General features: G+C 45.0%; 1 protein-coding gene across 1 annotated transcript in view; it reads right to left on the reverse strand.

Moving 5' to 3' along the window:
• DNAH14 (dynein axonemal heavy chain 14) overlaps window positions 1-22,247 on the reverse strand; it is a 354,473-nt gene that overhangs the window by 580 nt on the left and 331,646 nt on the right. Inside the window, exons 82-85 of the mRNA XM_032393957.1 lie at window positions 7,330-7,442; window positions 6,320-6,459; window positions 3,857-4,020; window positions 216-362 (exon numbers count right to left, since the gene is read on the reverse strand). Of these exons, the coding sequence (XP_032249848.1) occupies window positions 216-362; window positions 3,857-4,020; window positions 6,320-6,459; window positions 7,330-7,442 (564 nt within the window). The remainder of the gene's footprint in view (window positions 1-215; window positions 363-3,856; window positions 4,021-6,319; window positions 6,460-7,329; window positions 7,443-22,247) is intronic.

Genomic DNA, 22,247 nt, shown 5'->3' on the forward strand with positions numbered 1-22,247 from the left:
CCAGAACGTAGTCTTGAGAAGCAACATTGGATGTTGGCATAGCATTTATTTCAGATGGTAACAGTATGTTGGGCTATTTTAAATGTTGTTTGTCATCTGAAATGTATCATCAGACGTCTCAGGGAAGCCACAGGGAGTGGGGACTGGAGGGACAGCCTGCTGTCCCCGAGGGAAACCCTGGGGGCTTGACTTGGTGGTAGACACGTGGGGGTTACCTTTGTTGGCAAGAAGTAGATTTCAGGAAAATCGCAGCACAGCTCATGAGGTGGCAAGTCTTCTAGAACTTTTCGTTCATGATTCCACCTTGCCCCCTCGATGAATAAACCAAAAATGTGAACTCCCATGTGTGTGCTGTCTGTGCCCTAAGATCAAAGAGAGGTGGCGTCAGTGGGTCCCCGAGCGCAACACTGCCTTTCCCAGCAGCTGTCTGCCGCAGGGTCCGGGAGGGGACGGAGCGCTTCCCGCCCAGCCCAGCCCAGCCCAGGGTGTCTGCCCAGGTTCTCAGTCTTCCTGGTCCGTGAGGGCTGCTGCTGTTCATCTCAGTCCTGCACGTTCCCCGTGCTTTTGTGCATCGCAGCGGCCCCCGTGAACAACCGTACGGCTAGCCGTGGCCCTCAGTTGAGTTCCCAGGTATAAATCCAAGCCAAAAGAGGATTTGTGTCCATCAGTATAATGCTAAAGCAGCTCTGATCGTAACAGTCCTGCCCAGACGACAGCCCTCCAGGCCCGCAGGGGGAGCTCAGTCGTACACGGACACAACGGGACCCTGCAGAGCCACGGATCTCGCACACTTGCCATGGAGCACAAGCAGCCAGGCGCGGGAGGGTCCAGACCGCACGGTCCTGCTCACGGGGAGTCGGAACTAGGAGACGCAGTGGAGGCTGAGAAAGGCCAGAACAGGGACCACCTGGGAGGGGATGTCCCCCTGGAGGGGTGCTGGCTGCACTCGTTTATGGCCTGATGGGGGGGCTGAGTGGAATACCTGTGTTCTTTATAGGTTGTGCCTCAGTGAAAATAAACACAAGCTAGTAAAAGGGCAATAAAATAAACTCCCAGAAAGCAGAAGGAACTAAAAAGGTAAACAGAAAACACCACTAGAGTTAATAAAGGCAAAATTTGGCGTATTTGATAAATAAAGTAGACAAACTTGACCAGTTTAAATTAGGAAAAAAATAGAAATGAGTAGAAGGATGTATAATAAAGAATTTGGGGGACGCCTGGGTGGCTCAGTCAGTTAAGCATCTGCCTTCGGTTCAGGTTGTGATCCCGGGATCCTGGGATTGAGCCCTGCATTGGGCTCCCTGCTCCGCGGGGAGCCTGCTTGTCCCTGCCCCTCTGCCACTCTCCCTGCTCTCTTTCTCAAATAAATACAATCTTAAAAAAACATTTTTTTTGGCTTGCCTTCTCTCTGGTTCCTGGGAGGTGATCTCTGGATCCCAGGATTTTATTCCTGGGACCACTCCCTGCAGGCTTGGTCCCCAGAGAGTTTATGCTAATGAGATGGCTCAGGATGGGGGCTGGCCATGCAGAAAGAGCAAACATAAGATTAGGGGTTGGGACATTGAGCCAGGTGACATCAGGCCGACTTCCAGGGATGGGAGAAGCCACGTGGGGCAGTGATTCACTTAAATATGGCTATGTAGTGAAACCCCAGTCAGAAACTCTGAACACCGAAGCTCAGGTGAGCACTCTATCCTGTCATTCTACATAGACACTAGGAGGTAACACATCCCTGAGGGCATGGAAGCTTTGTGTCTGGGACCCTCCCAGTCCTAGATTCTGCCCTATGTGTCTCTTTGGCTAGTTTTGATTTGTATCCTTTTGCGATAATAAAACTGTAATTGTAAGTGTAGCGCTTTCCTGGAGTCCTACCAGTCTTTCTAGCAAATGATTAAACCTGAGGGTGGCTTTAAGGAAACCCCAAACTTGCATTTGGTGTCCTTACCTCAAGTTTGAATAACCGCAGGTGAGAGAGCAAACAACAGAGAGTAAGATGTAGGGTGTTAAAAATCCTATTCACAATAGCAACAATTATAAACACTTAGGAAAACAGTGTAACCATACATTTTTAAGACCAGTGTGAAGAAAACAAAACCTGAATAAATGGAAAAACAAACCATGTTCCTATATGGAAAGACTCAAACAGATAGCAATTCTCCCCCGAATTTATACATAAATGTACAGCAAGCTGATCAAAATCCCAAGTTAAAAAATGAAACATAATAGGCCTAGTGTCAAATTCATCTAGAAGAGAAAGCACACACAAGACCGTTTTCAAAAGGGACGATGAGGTCATGGATTTGAAACACTTGTGTCATTACCAAGTCAATGCTATCCCTATCAAAATCCCAATAACATTTTTTGCAGCAACAGAGAAATCCATCCTAAAATTCCTAAGGAATCTCAAGGACAACTGAGTAAACAAAATAATCTTGAAGAAAAAAGTTGGAGGTCTTACTCTTCCTGATTTCAAAGTTTATGATAAAGTGAAGGTAATCCAAACAGTGCGCTATTGGCAAAAAGATGGACGTATAGAGCAATGGGACAGAACAGAGAACCCAGAAATAAACAGGTTCGAATGATTTGCAATAAAGGTGCTAAGGTATTCAATGGGGAAAGGACAGGTCCCTTCAACAAATGGCACTGGGAAAACTGGACATCAGCACACCGCACAGACCATGAACTCAAAAGACCTAAACTTAAGAGCTAAAACTATTAAAACTCTTAGAAGAAACGTGGCAGACAGCTTTGTGACTTGGGGCTTGTTGGTAATTTCTGAGCTGTGACAACCTTGTGCTACATCACAATGAACAACTTCTGTGCATTGAAGGACGCCGTCCTGGAGCGGAGAGGTTAACCCACAGGACTGAGGAAAATCCTCGCAAGCCACACATCCAATGAGAAATTAATACCAGACTACATAAGGAACTCCTACAACTCAACAACAAGATATCCTGGTGAAAAAACGGGCAAAGGACTTGAATAGATATCCTCCAAAGAGGATGCACAGACGGCCAACGAGCACACGAAGGGTGCTCAGCATTACTCATCACTGCGGAAACACACATCAAAACTGCAGTGAGACCCCCACCTCACATCCACTGGGATGGCTACTATCACAACACAGAAAATGACGTGTGGGCGAGGATGTGGGGGAACCCCCGGGCACAGTTGGTGGGAATGCAGACTGGTGCAGCCACTCTGGAGAACAGTATGGAGGCTCCTCAAAAAGGTGAACAGAACTGCCAAATGATCAATCCCACTCCTAGACACGCACCCAAATTAATTGAAAGCAGGGACTCAAATACTTGCACAGCCAAGTTCACAGAAGCACTATTCACGATAGATGGGATGAGAGCAACCCAGGTGACCACTGGCAGGGGAGGTGTGCAGCTATGGACTGAACATCCCGTCCCCCCGATCCCGGCGTTGAAGCCCCATCACCCTGCGCGGCTGAATTTAGAGAGGCGGCCTCTAAGGAAGTAATTAGGGTTACGTGAAGTTGCACGGTGGGGTCCGGATCCAATAGGATTAGTGCCTCGAGAAAAGAGAGCAGACAGCTCGCTTTCTCCACATATCTACATGGAGGAAAGTTCTGGAGACGGACACTGAGCGTGCATAATGCCACAGAACTGTACACTTAGAAATGGTTAAGAAGTTTTACATTATGTATATTTTACATTTCACAAGTGTGAAAAAGTAGTAATTCGCTTAAGGAAAAAAAGGGAGAAAATGAGGATTTGCACATACCTTTAGGACTCGCACAGCGCCCGGCCCAGGGGAAGGCCGCAGACAGGCTGCGGAGGGAGTGGCTGGTTGGACAGACGGACACTCACTGTTTTAAGCGTGCCAGTACCTTAAAGGCCCTCCTGGCGATGTTGAGTTTCTTTTGGATGATTATGGAGAACTCGTCGTCTCTGATGTCACTGGTGTCCGAGGTCACATGGTGGGTAAAAGTGAGGGTGTCTGTGGAGATTCCTTGGGACCGTCCGTAGTCTTGAAGCACAGCAGTAAGAAAGGCTTTGGAGACAAACACACACCAACCAGTTCCCTGGGGGTCTGGGGGATCAGGGACTGTGCCCTCCCCAAGGGTTCCTGGGGGCTGGGGGAGCAACAAAGCTGGGTCCCAGGGACAGTATAAGACCCGAGGGTGTCAGAGTCTTTCTCAAGAAATGGCTTCCAGGCACTAGGCAAAGGAAGGCACGTGTCCTCTGGAGTTGCTAAGCTGTGGTGGCTGTTTCTCCCCTTGGTTGCACGAGAAATGCTGTGTGCAGTGGGAAAAGGAGACCCAAACACAGTGGGAACAGAGCTAGGATAGGGGGAGGCAGGCTGAGAGTAACACAGGTCACCTGGAACCACCCGCTCCTGAAGCCCAACCCCTTGACTTCCTTTCCACTCGTCTGAGCCTAGAACTTACTCTGTTTTGCTCAGGTTTGGATTGCATTCTGTGTCTGAATACCAACACTCCTAACACAGCTCCTCACCTCCTGGTTTAATCCATCCTGCATACGTTGCCCGGAACTTCACGCCCCTGCCCAGAATCCACCACACCAGCGCTCACAGAGGGAATTTTAGTGCCTCCCCTGGGCAGTTGAGCCCCTGCCATGCAGCCCGCGTCCTCTACTCGCTGCTGTGGGCACCTCACGTGGTGTCCATGCACCTGCCACCTGCCTGGGACGGCCTTTCTCCAAGTTCCCTGTAACTTTCCGAGGCCACCCGTGCTGGCCAGCCCGAAGGGCTCCTGTCCTCCTCCGTGGCCTCTCAGAGCTCTGCAGGCTCCGGGAGAGGGGACTACTTTTGGCAGCAGCTGTCCCGTGGTGGCCCGAGCATCCCGCGATGCTGCCCCGCCGTCTGTGGAGCCCCCATCTCTCCTGAGTTCCAGCCCTGAATGGCCAACCACCCACCGGCCATTGTGTTGTCTTCTCTGAATGTCTCCGACTGGCCAGGGGGCTGTCCCCTCACTGCTCGTCACTTCGCTCCTCCCCCTGCATCTGGATTTCAGTAAAGGACGTCAGTGTCCACCCAGCTGTCCGAGCCATTCCAAACCCTCTTCTCCCTTGGGGTCCATGTAGGACTGTTGTCCAGGTCCCCTCTGGGCCACCACCAATTCCCGCCTGGAGAATAAAGCAGACTCCGAACTGCCTGGGACCCAGACTCCACCCGTGCTCCTCCCTGGCCTGAAATGTGGCCGTGGCCCCTGGGCTGCAGGAGGGGGCAGACTCCCCAGTGGGCTCTATGCGCCCCAGAGCCGGCCCACGTCCACCTTCCCAGCTTCATCCAACACTGTTTGCCCGCTGTGGGGCTTGCGCTCGGCCGTGGGAACCTTCCACCTCCCTAGTGTGCGCTTCCCCTCTCGTATCTGGCCCTTTGGCTCCAACACTCAGTTCAGCGCCACGGGGACACACGTGGATTTCCAAGTCAGACCCACCACGTTCCTAACTTGCCACAGGTGTGTCTGGCTGTGTGACTTTGGGAAAACCACCTAACTTCTCTGCGCCACAGCTTTCCTCTCTGAGAATAGGGATGATATGAAGGACCCCGTAAGATGGTCATGAGACCTGATGAGCTTGTGTCCACAATGTCCTCGGAACAGCCCCTGGCTCCCGTGAGTCTCGCGTCAGTGTGCAAGTATCGTCCTTCCACCTGCACGCACCTGGACGTGCCTCACGGGCAGTAAGCTGTTCCTGAGTCGCCTTCCCTGACCTTCGTATCTGTCCCCCCATGTTGTGCTCCAGACGTATTCCTTTGTTCATTTATTCATATATATTCACACAGAAAATCACTTAATCATTCTTCAAAGATTTGCCAAGAGGTTTTTAGGTGCTGGGAGCTGTATTAGGTGCTAGGGATACGACAGGGTGTGAGGACAGACCTGGGCCTGCCCTCGCAGTGCTTACGATTTAAGGTTTCCCCTTTGCCACCTCATCACACCCCCAACCACACGCTGTTGGAACGAGGTTGGCTGTGCTGAGCATGGCGCCCAAGACCCAGCACCATTTACTAATCAATGAAAATGGCTGAAGCACAGATTAAACCCGTCAGGCAGGTACCCACCTCCACGAGTCCTGATAAAAGGTAGTGGCCTCTGAGAGGGACGTGGTGTCGGCCTCGGGCCTCACAGATCAATGGCCTACAGGTCTGGCAAGGTGCAGGTGTGGTCTGGCGGTGGTAGGGGTGAGGAAAGGAAGAGGGTGGGAGGGAGAGAGACCTCCCTGGTGCAGGGTGCCTGTGGGACGCAGGGTCTCATGCTGGAGGGGAGGAGGAGGGGGGCCGGCAGTGGGGGGCCTGGGCACAGACTTGCCTGTGTTCTCACACTCACCTTGTGGGAAGAAGAAAGCTGGGAGCCAGTATCTTGCAGGAAATCCTTCAGAGAAATCACTGTGCTCATCTTCAGGGCATGTGGGGGTTTGGGTAGGTGATAGAATGGAATGCTTCCAGGTTGTGACAAATCTCATATACCTGTTGGAGGCAGACCAGGGGCCGAGAGGTCAAGGGCTCTGCCATCACACACGTTCTGCCTCCATCCCTCTGAGGCCCCTCCTTCCCTTTTCATCTCAAGCTCTCCCCGCTCAGGACCCAATCTTGCACTTTAGTGAGGACCAGCTGTGGTTTGGACGTGCCGGGAAGCCATGGATTTGGGTGACGAGGGGTGTTGCTCCGCAGGGGGGTCCTGGCTGTGCCCTGAGGAATCTGTGGATTGTTCCAGAGTTGCTGTTTCTCTAAGAGGACGTGGCCCAGCACTCAGAGTTACATGGCCCGAGAGGCAGTTTGGAACCAGATTTTCTGGGTTCAAATCTCAATACTCCCACTTTCAGGGTACGAAGCACTGGGCAAGCTACTTCATGTCTTGTGCCTCTGTTTGCTCATGTCCACAGTGAGGGTAATGGAGGCCAGAACCTCCTGCGTGTCACAGGGCCACTGTGACAGGTACGTGAGGACATGGGAGAGGCACTCCTGGAGTGTTGGCTGCTCTCGTGTTCAACTGATTTTGATTTATGTATTAAACACGTTTAAAAATGACACATAACAGATTCTCCTTTCCTTTTGTGTTTCCCCCTGCTAGTTTCCCAGGACACAGTGTAGAGTAACAGAAGGAGTCAGGTACCAGGTCCGGGCCTGTCTGTCCCTTAGAGTGGACGGACTGCAGACAGGACCCTCAGCACCCCATGTGTCTCCAGGCCTTCATCCTAAACTAAAGACAGCAGTCCCCTTTGCTAAATTCACATGCTGCTCTGAGAACCCCAAAGACCAAGCATATGAAATTACATGGTAAACCGTTAAGCTCTAAGCCCAAATAAGGAAGAGACACAAAGTGGCTTCTGTCCATACCGATGATGTATTGCAGTGTAAGCCATTTTGGCCCAAGTATTGAAGAAATTCACTCGCTGGATGAGATCATTAATCCAGGAACTCAGGGGCTTACAGGACTTGTAGGCATGTTTCTGTTGGGATTTAGAGACAGGCACATCATTTTTTAAGCACTTATCTTTGGGGTTATCAGAAACGTATCTGCCAACTTTGGTAATGTATGCAATTTCCAGGGAGAAATAACTTGGCAGGAGGGGGCCATTTTCCAGCCGAGAGCACATGAGAAATAGGAATACCCAGGGAGAACAGCATTATCTTAACTGTGCCTTGGACAGAACACCTGCCATTTCCATCCTGGCTGGAGGCTTTCATCACTCTCCTCAAGTCCTTTGATCTTCTCCTTTCCCCTTCTCTGGGCAGCTTAACTTTACTTGCCATTAGATGTGAGCAATTTCAACACCCTGGCCTTCCCCTATACCAAATCCTATAAACCCATCCACTGCCTACTGTTGAATTGCTGTGCTCCTTCCAGTTCTGAGTCGACCTGACCTGCCCATGCTCTGCAAAGCCTTTCTGGAGTATTTCCTCTCTTCTGTAGCTTCAGCTTTCCATTCTCCACCCTGTTTATTAACGTGTGATTCTATCCTAAATACACAGCCACCCGACACTCAATCCTACTTGTTTGATTCTCAACAAAATACTAGCAATTCAGGAACACATTAAAAGGATTATAAACCATGATCAAGTGGGATTCACCCTGGGATGCAAGGATGGTTCGATATAGGCAAATCAATAAATGTGATGTACCACATAAACTGAATGAAGGATAAAAATCATATTTCAATAGATGTAGGAAAAGCATTTGACAGAATTCAACATCCTTTCATGATAAAAACACTTAAATTAGGTATAGAAGGAATGTTCCTCAGCATAATAAAGGCCACATATGACAAGCCCATAGCTAACATCATATTGAATAGTGAAAGGTTAAAAGCCTTTCCTCTAGGATCAAGAATGAGACAAGGATGTCCACTCTCACCATTTCTATTCAACATAGTATAGAATGTCCTAGCCGTAGCAATTAGGCAAGAAAAAGAAATAAAAAGCATACAAATTCAGAAGGAAGAAGTAAAATTGTCTCTGCAGAGGACATCATCTTATATATAGAAAACCCTAAAGATTCGAAAAAACTGTTAGAATAAATGAATTCAGTAAAGTTGGAGGATATAAAATCAACATAGAGAAATTAGTCACGTTCCTACACACTGACAACAAACTATCTGAAAGAGAAATTAAGAAAGCAATCCTATCAACAATAGCATCAAAAATAAAATACTTAGGACTAAATTTGAACAAGGAGATAAAAGATCTATACACTAAAAACTGATGAAAGACCTTGAGGAAGACACAAATAAATGGGAAGATTTCCCATCTTCTTGGATTGGAAGAATATTGTGAAAATGTCTATGCTACCCCAAGTATCTACAGATTCAATACAATCCTGATCAAAATTCCCATGGCATTTTTCACAGAAATAGAAAAAGTTTCCCAAAATTTGTATGGAACTACAAAAGATCCCGCATGGCCAAAGCAACTCTAAAAAAGAAGATCCAAGCTGGAGGCATCACACTTCTTGATTTTAAGCTCTATTACAAAATTGTAGTAATAAGAACAATATGGTACTGGCATAAATATAGGCACATAGACCAGTGGAACAGAATAGAGAGCCCAGACATAAACCCAGTCATGTATGGTCAACTAATTTTTGACAACGGTGCTAAGAACACAAACTGGGGTAAGGAGAGTCTCTTCAACAAACGAAGCTGGGAAAACAGGATATCTACATGCAAAACAATGGCATAGGATCCCTATCTTACACCTCTCACAAAAGTAGAAATGGATCAAAGACTTAAATGTGAAATCTGAAACCATAAAACTTCTAGAAGAAAACATATGGAGAAAAGATCCTTGACATTGGTCTTAGCAATGATTTCTTGGGTAAGACACCAGAGCAACAGTCAACAAAAGCTAAATAAACAAGTGGGGCTATATTCCTTCTGCACAGCAAAGGAAACAACCAATAAATTGGAAAAGCAACTTACAGAATAGGAGAAACTATTCACAAGCCTGACAAGGGGTTAAATCCAAAACATCTAAAGCACTCATCCAACTCAACAGCGAAAAAACAACAATCCAAGTAAAAAATGGGTGAATGGCCTGCAGAGACATTTTCCCAAGGAAGATACACAAATGGCCAACAGGTACATGAAAAGGTGCTCCACATGACCAGTTATCAGGGAAATGCAAACCAAACCCCCAGGAGATATCACCCCAAACCTGGTAGGATGGTTGTCATCAAAAAGACAGGTATTGGTGACAATGTGGAAAAAGGAAACCCTTACACATTGTTGCTGGGAATTCAAAATGATTCATTTATTTTATTTTAGAAAGAGCAAGCACACCTGTGTGAGCGGGGAGGGGGAAGAGGGAGAGGGAGAGAATCTCAAGCAGAGTTCGTGCTGATCGTGGAGCCCCACACAGGGCTCAGTCCCACGATCCTGAGATCATGACCTGAGCTGAAACCAAGAGTTGGACACTTAACTGACTGAGCCACCCAGGCGCCCCTAAGATGATTGTCATGATGGAAAACAGTATGGTAGTTCCTCAAATATTAAAACTTGAACTACCACGTGACCCAGCAATCCCACTCCTGGTTATGTATCTGAAGGAACTGAAATCAATGTTTTGAAAAGAAATCTGCAGTCCCATGTTCGTCACAGCTTTAGTCACAACAGCCCAGATATGGAAGTAACCTAAGTGTCTTTCAATGAATGACTGGAAAAGGAAAATGTGGTATATACACACAATCAAATATTATTCAGCCATTAAAAAGGAAGGAAATCCTGCCATTTGCAACAACACGGATGAACCTGCAGGGCCTTATGCTAAGTGAAATAAGCCAGACAGAGGAAGATAAATACGGTATCACTAATGTGTGGAATCTAAAAGAAGAAAAGCCAGTTTTGTGGAGACAGAGAATAAGATGGTGGCTGCTAGGGGTCGGGGAGGGGGAAATGGGGGTGATGGTGGTCAGGGGACACAGATTTTCAGTTATAAGAAGAATCCGTTGAGGAGCTGGTAGACAACGTGGTGAGTGTAGTCAATAACGTGGTGTCGTGCACTCGGACATTGCTGCGAGTAGATCACGAGCATTCTCACCAGCATGCACACAAACCAGAGTTAACTATATTACCTGTGATGTTCATTATCTTGATCTTTGCAATCACTCTACAATGTTTATCAAATCATCACATAGTATACTTTCAATATATATAATTATATTTGTCAGTTATTCCTCAATAAAGTTAAAAAAAAATCCTACTTGTTGTGGGGGAATAGAAAGGCCCCTCAGCCCTCGCCCCATGACCCCCCCTTTTCTTTATGGTCTGGTTTCTTGACAAATTCACCGGTTCCTGCCCCCTCTTCCTACCGACTCTGAACCTATCGCCTTTGGTGCTTCTTAGGAAGTCGCCAGCGACCTTCTACTTTTCTTATTCATGACTCCACCCCCACCCCCCCACCTGTCCTGCTTTGCACCTGTTCTCTGCAGGTCACCTCTGCCCTCACTCTTGCCCTGGCTTCCGTGACCACTTTCAATCCTAACTTCCTCTCTTATTCTCACTGGCTCCTCAGCTCCTCCCCTCCACTTTGGGTTGGTGTTGTCTAGACCATCCCTCTTCTCTTCCTACTTCAGCTTCTCCCAGAGCTGATCCGGGACTGTGGTTTCCACTTTGTCAAGGCAATCCCTAACCTACTTTCTGTCTCTGTGGATTTGCCTGTTCTGGACATTTCCTGGAAATGTAATCCTACCACATGTGGTCCTCTGTGGCTGCCTTCCCTCACTTGGCATCAGGTTTTCAAGGTTAATCTATGCTGTAGCACGTGTCAGTACATCTGTCCTGTGGATGGGTAACATTGCACTGCATACATGTGTTTGTGTATATCGATGTGATCTACATATCTACCATATTGTTTGTCCATTCATCAGGAATGTTGGAGTTGTTTCTATCTTCTCGCTGCTAGGAACATTCAAGGCAAGTTTTTGTGTGCCTATGTTGTAATTTCTCATGGGTATATACCTAGGAGTGGAATTGCTGGGTCAAATGGTAACGCTGTTTAACTTTTTGAGGAACTTATAGATCATTCTCCACAGTGGCCACACCATTTTACATTCCCAGGAGCAGTATATAAGGATTCCCATTTCTCCATATGTTTATTATCTGCCTTTTTGATTCTACTCATCCTGGTGAGCATGAAACTAGCTCATTGGGGTTTTGATTTGCATTTTCCTGATGACAACTGATGTTAAGCATCCTTTCATGTGTCTATATAGGTTTTTAATCTGGTGCAAGAGTCAGGGTTTGAGGGAGGGCTAGTATAAAGGGAGAATTTACCTTCTGGAGCAATGGTTTTGTGTTCAACATCATGTGACCTTTTCAACAATCCTTGTTCATTTCCTCCTCCATGCTACCAGAACTTCATGGCTGATTTTATTCCTGTTCTAATAAATTTTCTGTTTCTAAAACTTGGTTTTCTGCTTAAGGCTAAGACCCAGTAATCATTTCATCTTTTGTTTTTAATTTTTAATTTAAAAGTGTCATTCAGTTTTTTCTATCTGCAAAAAGCAACATATTCTCATTGTAGAAGTGCGAAAATATAGAGAGGATAAGGTAGAAATAGAAATCACTCATACTTCTATCACGTAGAGAAAATTTATTTTCGTATATTTTCTTCCAGTTATCTCCATATATACACACATATATAGTTGATTCTCCTTATTTGCAGTAAATTTTCATGAACACTACATTAGTGAACACTGAAATATTGCTCCTGATCGATCACCTTTGTCACCCAGTCAGTAAATCATCTTGTTTTATGTGTGTTTTGTGTTTAAAGACCTCTATATAGTATTGATTTCATGAATACTGAACTCATGGCCAATAGCATTATAATTCATGGGTGAACAAAGCTGTCTAACACATGTATTTCCTCCATAAAGCACAGCACAGCCTTCTGTGTGGGAACACTACACAGCATTTCAGCACTATGCTTGGGAGCCATTCAAAGCAGTAAAATCACCAATAAAAAGCACAAAGATGTGAAAAATGTAGCACTAAACAGATTGTGAAAAGAAAAAACAAGAAAGAGAAGATCGCCTTTTCGATCTCAACTGGGAATGTGCACGTAGGGGGAGTGCCATTTTTCCCACTGTACATGTGTGTAAATGACTATCAAAGCACCAGGAGTACAATTTTGGAGTTAGAAATAATTCTTAGGGGCACCTGGGTGGCTTAGTTGGTTGAGCGTCCAACTTGTGATTTCGGCTCAGGTCATGATCTCATGGGTTGTTGACTTAGCCCCATGACAGGCTCCATGCTCAGCGAAGAGTCTGCTTGAGATTCCCCCACCCGCCCCTCCCCCTGACTTGTGCTCTCTCTCTAAAATGAAATCTTTAAATAATTTTTAACAGGCAGGCAAATTTGCAAAGATGTAATTCATGAATAAAAAGGATTGACTTGGCAAGGGTTTGTGAGGATGTGCGGACCATCTGTGGGAGGGAGGGAAGAGGAGCAGACCCCACCCCAGGCACCCCAGGCGTGGGAGACCCACACAGATAAAACAAATCCCCAAAACATTTGGCTCTGAAAACCAGAAGGGCCAAACTTTGTGAGTTCTCACAATCAGTGGGGCTTAACACCTGGAACTTTAAAAAAAATCAGCAAGTTTGGCTCTGGGAGAGCAGGGAGTGTGAGAGGAAACCGAGTCCCTGCCCTTAAAGAGAGAGAACACATAGCCTGTGGAGACAGAGTGCAGGAGCAACATTTTGAAGAACACCTGGGGCCTGTGGGAGGGAGATTTGTTTACTCATCACAGAGCCTGTGCTGGAGGGACAGAGATCCTCAGGAGACCCCTCCAGGGACAAAGGAGCTGGCAGGCACCATTTCCCTCCCCCAGCCCACAGACACCTGTGGGAACAGCACAGCTGGATCGCTCCCCACCGAGGATGCTAACAGCACGCTCTGCCCCCCCACACTTCTCTTCACACACACCCCTTCCCACCAGTCCTCCACCGCAGCCACGGCAGACCTTGCAGACACTGCTAAGACTATGTACCCCGCACCCCTCGCTCTTCTGCAGACCTGCCAGTTCCAACATGCCCTCGGTGGAGCCTGTCAAAGCGGTGCCACAAGCCTGGCAGTGTGTGCGTGGCCCAGACAAGGCTCAGCACCACTCCAAAGTGAGTCCTGCCCCAGGGAGAGGGGAAGATAAGCACACACCTGTCTGACTGTGACCCCAGCAGTGGGCTGAGGGCAGGCAGCTGGTCTGACTGCAGGCCCCACCCACGAACAGAAGCTTCTCTGGGGACGACACAGGGACAGGGCCTGCAGTTTGGTGCTACTGCATCTCTGGTAAACACCTGGTCTGACTCAACTCCAGCCCAAGGCAGCCCCGGAGCAGCCCACTAACACCATGGGCACCAGACTCTGCCCACAACAGGCAGGGAGCCATCGCAGACAACAGGACTGAAGGCAAACACATCCCAGCCACAACGGGAGGACACCCCTGGGGCAACACACATAGGAGACACCCCCTGGAGCACCAGGTTCTGGGGAACAGACATCGCACTGCAGGACCTCTTCTTCATAAAGCCACTACTTTCAAGTGCAGGAGATGGAGCTGACTTTCCTAACAGAGAAACAGACCACGCAAGAGACAGAATGAGGAGACAGAGGAATATGTCCCAAATCAAAGAACAGGACAAAATCAGAGCAAGAAATCAAAGTGAAATGGAGATAAGTAACTGATAGAGATACAAAGTAATGCCTGGTAGAGATATAAAGTAATGGTCATACAGATACTAGACTTGAGAAAAGGGTGGAGACCTCCGTGAGACCTTCCACAAAGATAGAAAACAGAAAAGAACCAATCAGATGAAGAACTCAACTGAAATTAAAATACACTAGATGGAATAAATAGACTAGAGGAAGCAGAAGCACGGATCAGCCATCTGGAGGACAGAGTCATGGAAAGCAATCAAACTGAAATAGGTGAGAAAGAGTGAGGGGTTGGGGGGGCGGTGGGAAGAGACCCAGGGAACTCAGCAACACTGTCAAGAATAATAATAGTTGAATGATTGGGATCCCAGGAGGAGAAGAGAGAGAAAAGGGGAAATGTGTGTGTATAGGAGTCTATTTATGTGAAGAAATAATATGAAGAAATAATACTCAAAGAAATGATAACTGAAAACTTCCTGAATCTGGGGAAGGAAAACAGAAATCCAGATCCAGGAGGCATGGAAAACACCCAACAAAACCAACCCAAGGATGTCTGCACCAAGACACAAAGTAAATAAAAGCAGTGATCCAGAGAGAATTTTAAAAGCAGCAAGAGGAAAGAAAACAGTTGCAAACAAAGGAAACCCCTTAAGTCTATCAGTGGATTTTTCAGCAGAAACTTTGATTATATCCTGCTGCTCCCATCTGGCCCGCAAAGTGCTAAAAGTAAACATCTGCAGCCAAGAATACTCTATCCAGCAAGGCTATCATTCAGAACAGGAGAGAGAAAAGGTTTCCCAAACAAAAATTAAAGGAATTCATGGCCACTAAACCAGCCCTACAAGAAGTGACAAAGGGGACTCCGAGTGGGAACACAAAAGCAGGAAAACACAAAAGCAGTAAAAATAAGTATACATGTAAATATCTGTCAAGGGACTCACAAAATAAAAGGATGTAAAGTATGATGCCATATACCTAAACCATGGGGAGGAGTAAAAATTTAGTGCTTTTAGAATGGGCTCAAATTTAAGTGACCATCAACTTAATATAGACTCCTATACACATAAGATGTTATATACAAACTCAATGGTAACCACAAATCAAAAACTGGTAATAGAGAGGCACCTGGGTGGCTCAGTCAGTGAAGCGTCTCACTCTTGATTTCAGCTCAGGTCATGATCTCAGGGTGGTGAGATCAAGTCACATCTTGGGCTCTTCGCTGGGTATGGAGCCTGCTTGAAATTCTCTCCCTCTCCCTTTGCCCCTCCCCCTCACTCTATTAAAAAAAAAAGAGCAAACTCCACAAATGACTGGTAATAGATATGGAAAAAATAGAGAAATCCAAGTATATCACTGAAGAAAACCAACGAACAGAGAAGAACTACAAAAACAATCATAAAATGAGTAACAAAATGCGAGGCGGAGCAAGATGGTGGAGGAGTAGGAGACCTGGATTTCGTCTGGTCCCAGGAATTCAGCTGGATGGGGATCAAACCATTTTGAACACCTACGAACTCAACAGGAGATCGAAGAAAAGAATAGCAGCAACTCTCTGAACAGAAAAGTGACCACTTTCTGGAAGGTAGGATGTGCGGAGAAGTGAATCCAAGGTGATATTCGGGAGGATAGACGGCAGGGGAGGGGGCCTCTGTCAGCCGCTTCTGGCACGTGATAGAGCCACGGAGCACAAAATTAGAACTTTTAGAAGTCTTCTCCATTGAGGGACGTTGCTCCAGTGGCTAAGCGGGGGGTGGAACCCTCGCGGGACAGTGTGGTCTCAGGACCCTCGGGGTCACAGGAAGACCAGGGGTGCCTGAGTGCGGCAGAGCTCCCAGGTATTGGAGCAGGGAAGCCGGCTGCAGAGACGGAGCCGAGGCACGGGCTCTCAGCTCGGGGTTGCCATAAACTGTGATCCGCGGCACAGTTGGGCCACTTCTCCTCCAGCAGGGACCCAACAAGCGGCAGATCCGGGGAGACTCACCTTCCTCCCCCGGGAGGAGTGGCGTGGGAGCACACCGCAGGGATGTGCTGAGCTTGGAGACTCCACACCGAGTCGGGAGTTGGGTGCCAGAGATAGAAATGCTCTGTCACAGGCCGGGTGAGCAGAGTGTGGCCGGAGACCGGGGACACAGGAGTGACGGACTGCTTTTCTCTGGGGGCTCACTGAGGAGCGGGGTCCCGAGTCCATGGCTCCTCCATGGCAGAGATTGGGAGGCCGCCATTTTCACTCTTGTCCTCCAAAGCTGTGCGGAAAGCTTGCAGGGAACAAAAGCTCCTGAGAGCAAACCCGAGCAGATTACTTAGTCCGGACCGGCAAGGGCGGGGCAATTCCGCCTCCGGCAAAGACATTTGGAAACCATGGCAACAGGCCCCTCCCCCAGAAGATCAGCAAGAACAGCCAGCCAAGACCAAGTTTACCGATCAAGGAGAACGACAGAACTCCAGCACTAGGGGAATACAGCACAGAGAATTCATGGCTTTTTTTCCATGATTCTTTAGTCTTTCAAAGTTAATTTTTTTTAACTGTTTTTTTTTTTTGAATTTTTCTTTTTCCCTTTTTCAACCAACATCTTATCAATCCCTTTTTTAATAAATATTTTTTATTTTTCATTTTTAGAGTCATATTCTATCCCTTCATAGTAGTTACCCTTATTTTTGGTATATATATATAAGTTGCTCTCTCTTTAAAATTTTAAGAAACAGTTTCTTCTAACAGATCAAAATATACCCTAAATCTCTAGTGTATGGCTTTGTTCTAGTCTCCTGCCTGATCACATTCTCCCCCCGCTTTTTTTTAAATCCTCTTCTTTCTTTTTTCAACCAACTTCTTATCTTATCAATTTCTTTTATAAAACCTTTTATAATTTTCATCTTTACAGTCATATTCCATCTCTTCATTGTATTAATCCTTATTTTTGTACATATATAAGTTTTTCTTTCTTTAAAATTTTGGGAGGGACTTTCTTCTAACAGACCAAAATACGCCCAAAATCTAGTGTGTGGCACTGATCTATGCACCAGCCTGATCATATTTGATCATATTCTGTTTTTTTTTGTTTTTTGTTTTGTTTGTTTTTATCTTTTTCTTTTTTTTCTTTTTCTTTTTTCTTTCTTTCCCTTTCTTTTCCCCCAGTTGCAGGTCTTTTCTGATTTGTTTAGTGTATATTTTCTGGGGATGTTGTTACCCTGTTAGCATTTTGTTCTCTCATTCATCTATTCTCCTCTGGACAAAATGACAAGATAGAAAGAATCACCTCAAAAAAAAGAACAAGAGGCAGTACCGACTGCCAGGGACCTAATCAATACGGACGATGTCGGAACTAGAATTCTGAATGATGATTTTAAAGATACTAGTTGGGCTTGAAAAATGCACGGAAGTTATTAGAGAAACCCTTTCTGGAGAAATAAAAGAACTAAAATCTAACCAAGTCGACATCAAAAAGGCTATTAATGAGGTGCAATAAAAAATGGAGGCTCTAACTGCTAGGATAAATGAGGCAGAAGAAAGAATCAGTGAGATAGAAGACCAAATGATGGAAAATCAAGAAGCTGAGAAAAAGAGAGATAAACAGCTACTGGATCCCGAGGGCAGAATTCGAGAGATAAGCGATACCATAAGATGAAACAATATTAGGATAATCGGGATCCCAGAAGAAGAAAGAGAGAGAGGGGCAGAAGGTATATTGGAGCAAATTATAGCAGAAAACTTCCCTAATTTGGGGAAGGAAACAGGCATCAAAATCCAGGAGGCACAGAGAACACCCCCTCAAAGTCAATAAAAATAGGTCAACACCCCGACATCTAATAGTAAAACTTACGAGTCTCAGAGACAAAGAGAAAATCCTGAAAGCAGCTCGGGAGAAGAGATATGTAACCTACAATGGTAGAAACATTAGATTGGCAACAGACCTATCCACAGAGACCTGGCAGGCCAGAAAGGACTGGCATGATATATTCAGAGCACTAAATGAGAAAAATATGCAGCCAAGAATACTATATCCACCTAGGCTGTCATTGAAAATAGAAGGAGAGTACAAAAAAAAAAAAAAAAAAAAAAAAAAGAAAATAGAAGGAGAGATAAAAAGCTTCCAGGACAAACAAACACTAAAGGAATTTGCAAACACCAAACCAGCCCTACAAGAAATATTGAAAGGGGTCCTCTAAACAAAGAGATACCCTAAAAGCAACATAGACCAGAAAGGAACACAGACAATATACAGTAACAGTCACCTGACAGGCAATACAATGGCACTAAATTCATATCTTTCAATAGTCACCCGGAAGGTAAATGGGCTAAATGCCCCAATCAAAAGACACAGGCTATCAGATTGGATTAAAAAACAAGACCCATCGATACGCTGTCTGCAAGAGACTCATTTTAGACCCAAAGACATGCCCAGATTGAAAGTGAGGGGGTGGAAAACCATTTACCATGCTAATGGACACCAAAAGAAAGCTGGGGTGGCAATCCTTATATCAGGCAAATTAGATTTTAAACCAAAGACTGTAATAAGAGATGAGGAAGGACACTCTATCCTACTTAAAGGGTCTACCCAACAAGAAGATCTAACAATTGTAAATATCTATGCCCCTAACATGGGAGCAGCCAATTATATAAGGCACTTAATAACAAAAGCAAAGAAACACACTGACAACAATACAATAATAGTGGGGGACTTTAACACCCCCCTCATGGAAATGGACAGATCATCTAAGCAAAAGATCAACAAGGAAATAAAGACTTTAAATGACACACTGGACCAAATGGACTTCACAGATATATTCAGAACATTTCATCCCAAAGCAGCAGAATACACATTCTTCTCTAGTGCCCATGGAACATGCTCCAGAATAGATCACATCCTAGGTCACAAATCAGGTCTCAACTGGTACCAAAAGATTGGGATCATTCCCTGCCTATTTTCAGACCACAATGCTTTGAAACTAGAACTCAATCACATGAGGAAAGTCGGAAAGAATTCAAATACATGGAGGCTAAAGAGCATCCTACTAAAGAATGAATGGGTCAACCAGGGAATTAAAGAAGAATTAAAAAAATTCATGGAAACAAATGAAAATGAAAACACAACTATTCAAAATCTTTGGGATGCAGCAAAGGCAGTCCTAAGGGGAAAGTATATAGCAATACAAGCCTTTCTCAAGAAACAAGAAAGGTCTCAAATACACAACCTAACCCTACACCTAAAGGAGCTGGAGAAAGAACAGCAAATAAAGCCTAAACCCAGCAGGAGAAGAGAAATAATAAAGATCAGAGCAGAAATCAATGAAATAGAAACCAAAAGAACAGTAGAACAGATCAACGAAACTAGGAACTGGTTCTTTGAAAGAATTAACAAGATTGATAAACCCCTGGCCAGACTTATCAAAAAGAAAAGAGAAATGACCCAAATCAACAAAATCATGAATGAAAGAGGAGAGATCACAACCAACACCAAAGAAATACAAACAATTATAAGAACATATTATAAGCAACTCTATGCCAGCAAATTAGATAATCTGGAAGAAATGGATGCATTCCTAGAGATGTATCAGCTACCAAAACTGAACCAGGAAGAAATAGAAAACCTGAACAGACCTATAACCACTAAGGAAATTGAAGCAGTCATCAAAAATCTCCCAAAACACAAAAGCCCAGGGCCAGATGGCTTCCCAGGGGAATTCTACCAAACATTTCAAGAAGAATTAATACCTATTCTTCTGAAACTGTTCCAAAAAATAGAAATGGAAGGAAAACTTCCTAAGTCGTTTTATGAGGCCACCATTACCTTGATCCCCAAACCAGAAAAAGACCCCATCAAAAAGGAGAATTACAGACCAATATCCTTGATGAACATGGATGCAAAAATTCTCACCAAAATACTAGCCAATAGGATCCAACAGTACATTAAAAAGATTATTCACCACGACCAAGTGGGATTTATCTCTGGGCTGCAAGGTTGGTTCAACATCCGCAAATCAATCAATGTGATACAATACATTAATAAAAGAAAGAACAAGAACCATATGATCCTCTCAATAGATGCAGAAAAAGCATTTGACAAAGTACAGCATCCTTTCTTGATCAAAACTCTTCAGAGTATAGGGATAGAGGGCACATACCTCAATATCATAAAAGCCATCTATGAAAAACCCACAGCGAATATCATTCTCAATGGGGAGAAACTGAGAGCTTTCCCCCTAAGGTCAGGAACATGGCAGGGATGTCCACTATCACCACTGCTATTCAACATAGTATTAGAAGTCCTAGCCACAGCAATCAGACAACAAAAAGAAATACAAGGCATCCAAATTGGCAAAGAAGAAGTCAAACTCTCACTGTTTGCAGATGACATGATACTTTATGTGGAAAACCCAAAAGACTCCACCCCAAAACTGCTAGAAATCATACAGGAATTCAGTAAAGTGGCAGGATATAAAATCAATGCACAGAAATCAGTGGCATTCCTATACACCAACAACAAGACAGAAGAAAGAGAAATTAAGGAGTCAATCCCATTTACAACTGCACCCGTAAGATACCTAGGAATAAATCTAACCAAAGAGGCAAAGGATCTGTACTCAGAAAACTATAAAATACTCATGAAGGAAATTGAGGAAGACACAAGAAATGGAAACATATTCCACGCTCATGGATTGGAAGAACAAATACTGTGAAGATGTCAATGCTACCTGGAGCAATCTACACATTCAATGTAATCCCCATCAAAATACCATCCACTTTTTTCAAAGAAATGGAACAAATAATCCTAAAATTTGTATGGAACCAGAAAAGACCCCGCATAGCCAGAGGAATGTTGAAAAAGAAAAGCAAAGCTGGTGGCATCACAATTCCGGACTTCCAGCTCTATTACAAAGCTATCATCAGCAAGACAGTATGGTACTGGCACAAAAACAGACACGTAGATTAATGGAACAGGATAGAGAGCCCAGAAATGGACCCTCAACTCTATGGTCAACTAATCTTCGACAAAGCAGGAAAGAATGTCCAATGGAAAAAAGACAGTCTCTTCAACAAATGGTGTTGGGAAAATTGGAGAGCCACATGCAGAAGAATGAAACTGGACCATTTCCTTACACCACACACAAATATAGACTCAAAATGGATGAAAGACCTCAATGTGAGACAGAAATCCATCAAAATCCTTGAAGAGAACACAGGCAGCAACCTCTTTGACCTCAGCCGCAGCAACTTCTTCCTAGAAACAGCGCCAAAGGGAAGGAAGCAAGGGCAAAAATGAACTATTGGGACCTCATCAAGATAAAAAGCTTTTGCACAGCAAAAGAAACAGTCAACAAAACCAAAAGACAACCAACAGAATGGGAGAAGATATTTGCAAATGACATATCAGATAAAGGGCTAGTATCCAAAATCTATAAAGAACTTATCAAACTCAACACCCAAAGAACAAATGATCCAATCAAGAAATGGGCAGAAGACATGAACAGACATTTTTCCAACGAAGACATCCAAATGGCCAACAGACACATGAAAAAGTGCTCAACGTCGCTTGGCATCAGGGAAATCCAAATCAAAACCTCAATGAGATATCACCTCACACCAGTCAGAATGGCTAAAATTAACAAGTCAGGAAACGACAGATGTTGACAGGGATGCGGAGAAAGGGGAACCCTCCTACACTGTTGGTGGGAATGCAAGCTGATGCAGCCACTCTGCAAAACAGTATGGAGGTTCTTCAAAAAGGTGAAAATAGAGCTACCATACGATCCAGCAATTGCACTACTGGGTACTTACCCCAAAGATACAAATGTAGGGATTCGAAGGGGTACGTGCACCCCAATGTTTATAGCAGCAATGTCCACAATAGCCAAACTGTGGAAAGAGTCAAGATGTCCATCGACAGATGAATGGATAAAGAAGTTGTGGTATATATATATATATAATGGAATATTATGCAGCCATCAAAAGGAATGAAATCTTGCCATTTGCAACAACGTGGATGGAACTGGAGAGTGTTATGCTGAGCGAAATAAGTCAATCAGAGTAAGACATGTATCATATGACCGCACTGATATCAGGAATTCTTAATCTCAGGAAACAAACTGAGGGTTGCTGGAGTGGTG

The sequence above is a fragment of the Phoca vitulina genome, unplaced genomic scaffold (genome assembly GCF_004348235.1).
Source record: "Phoca vitulina isolate PV1807 unplaced genomic scaffold, GSC_HSeal_1.0 scaffold78, whole genome shotgun sequence".
In the NCBI taxonomy this organism is placed as follows: Eukaryota; Metazoa; Chordata; class Mammalia; order Carnivora; family Phocidae; genus Phoca; species Phoca vitulina.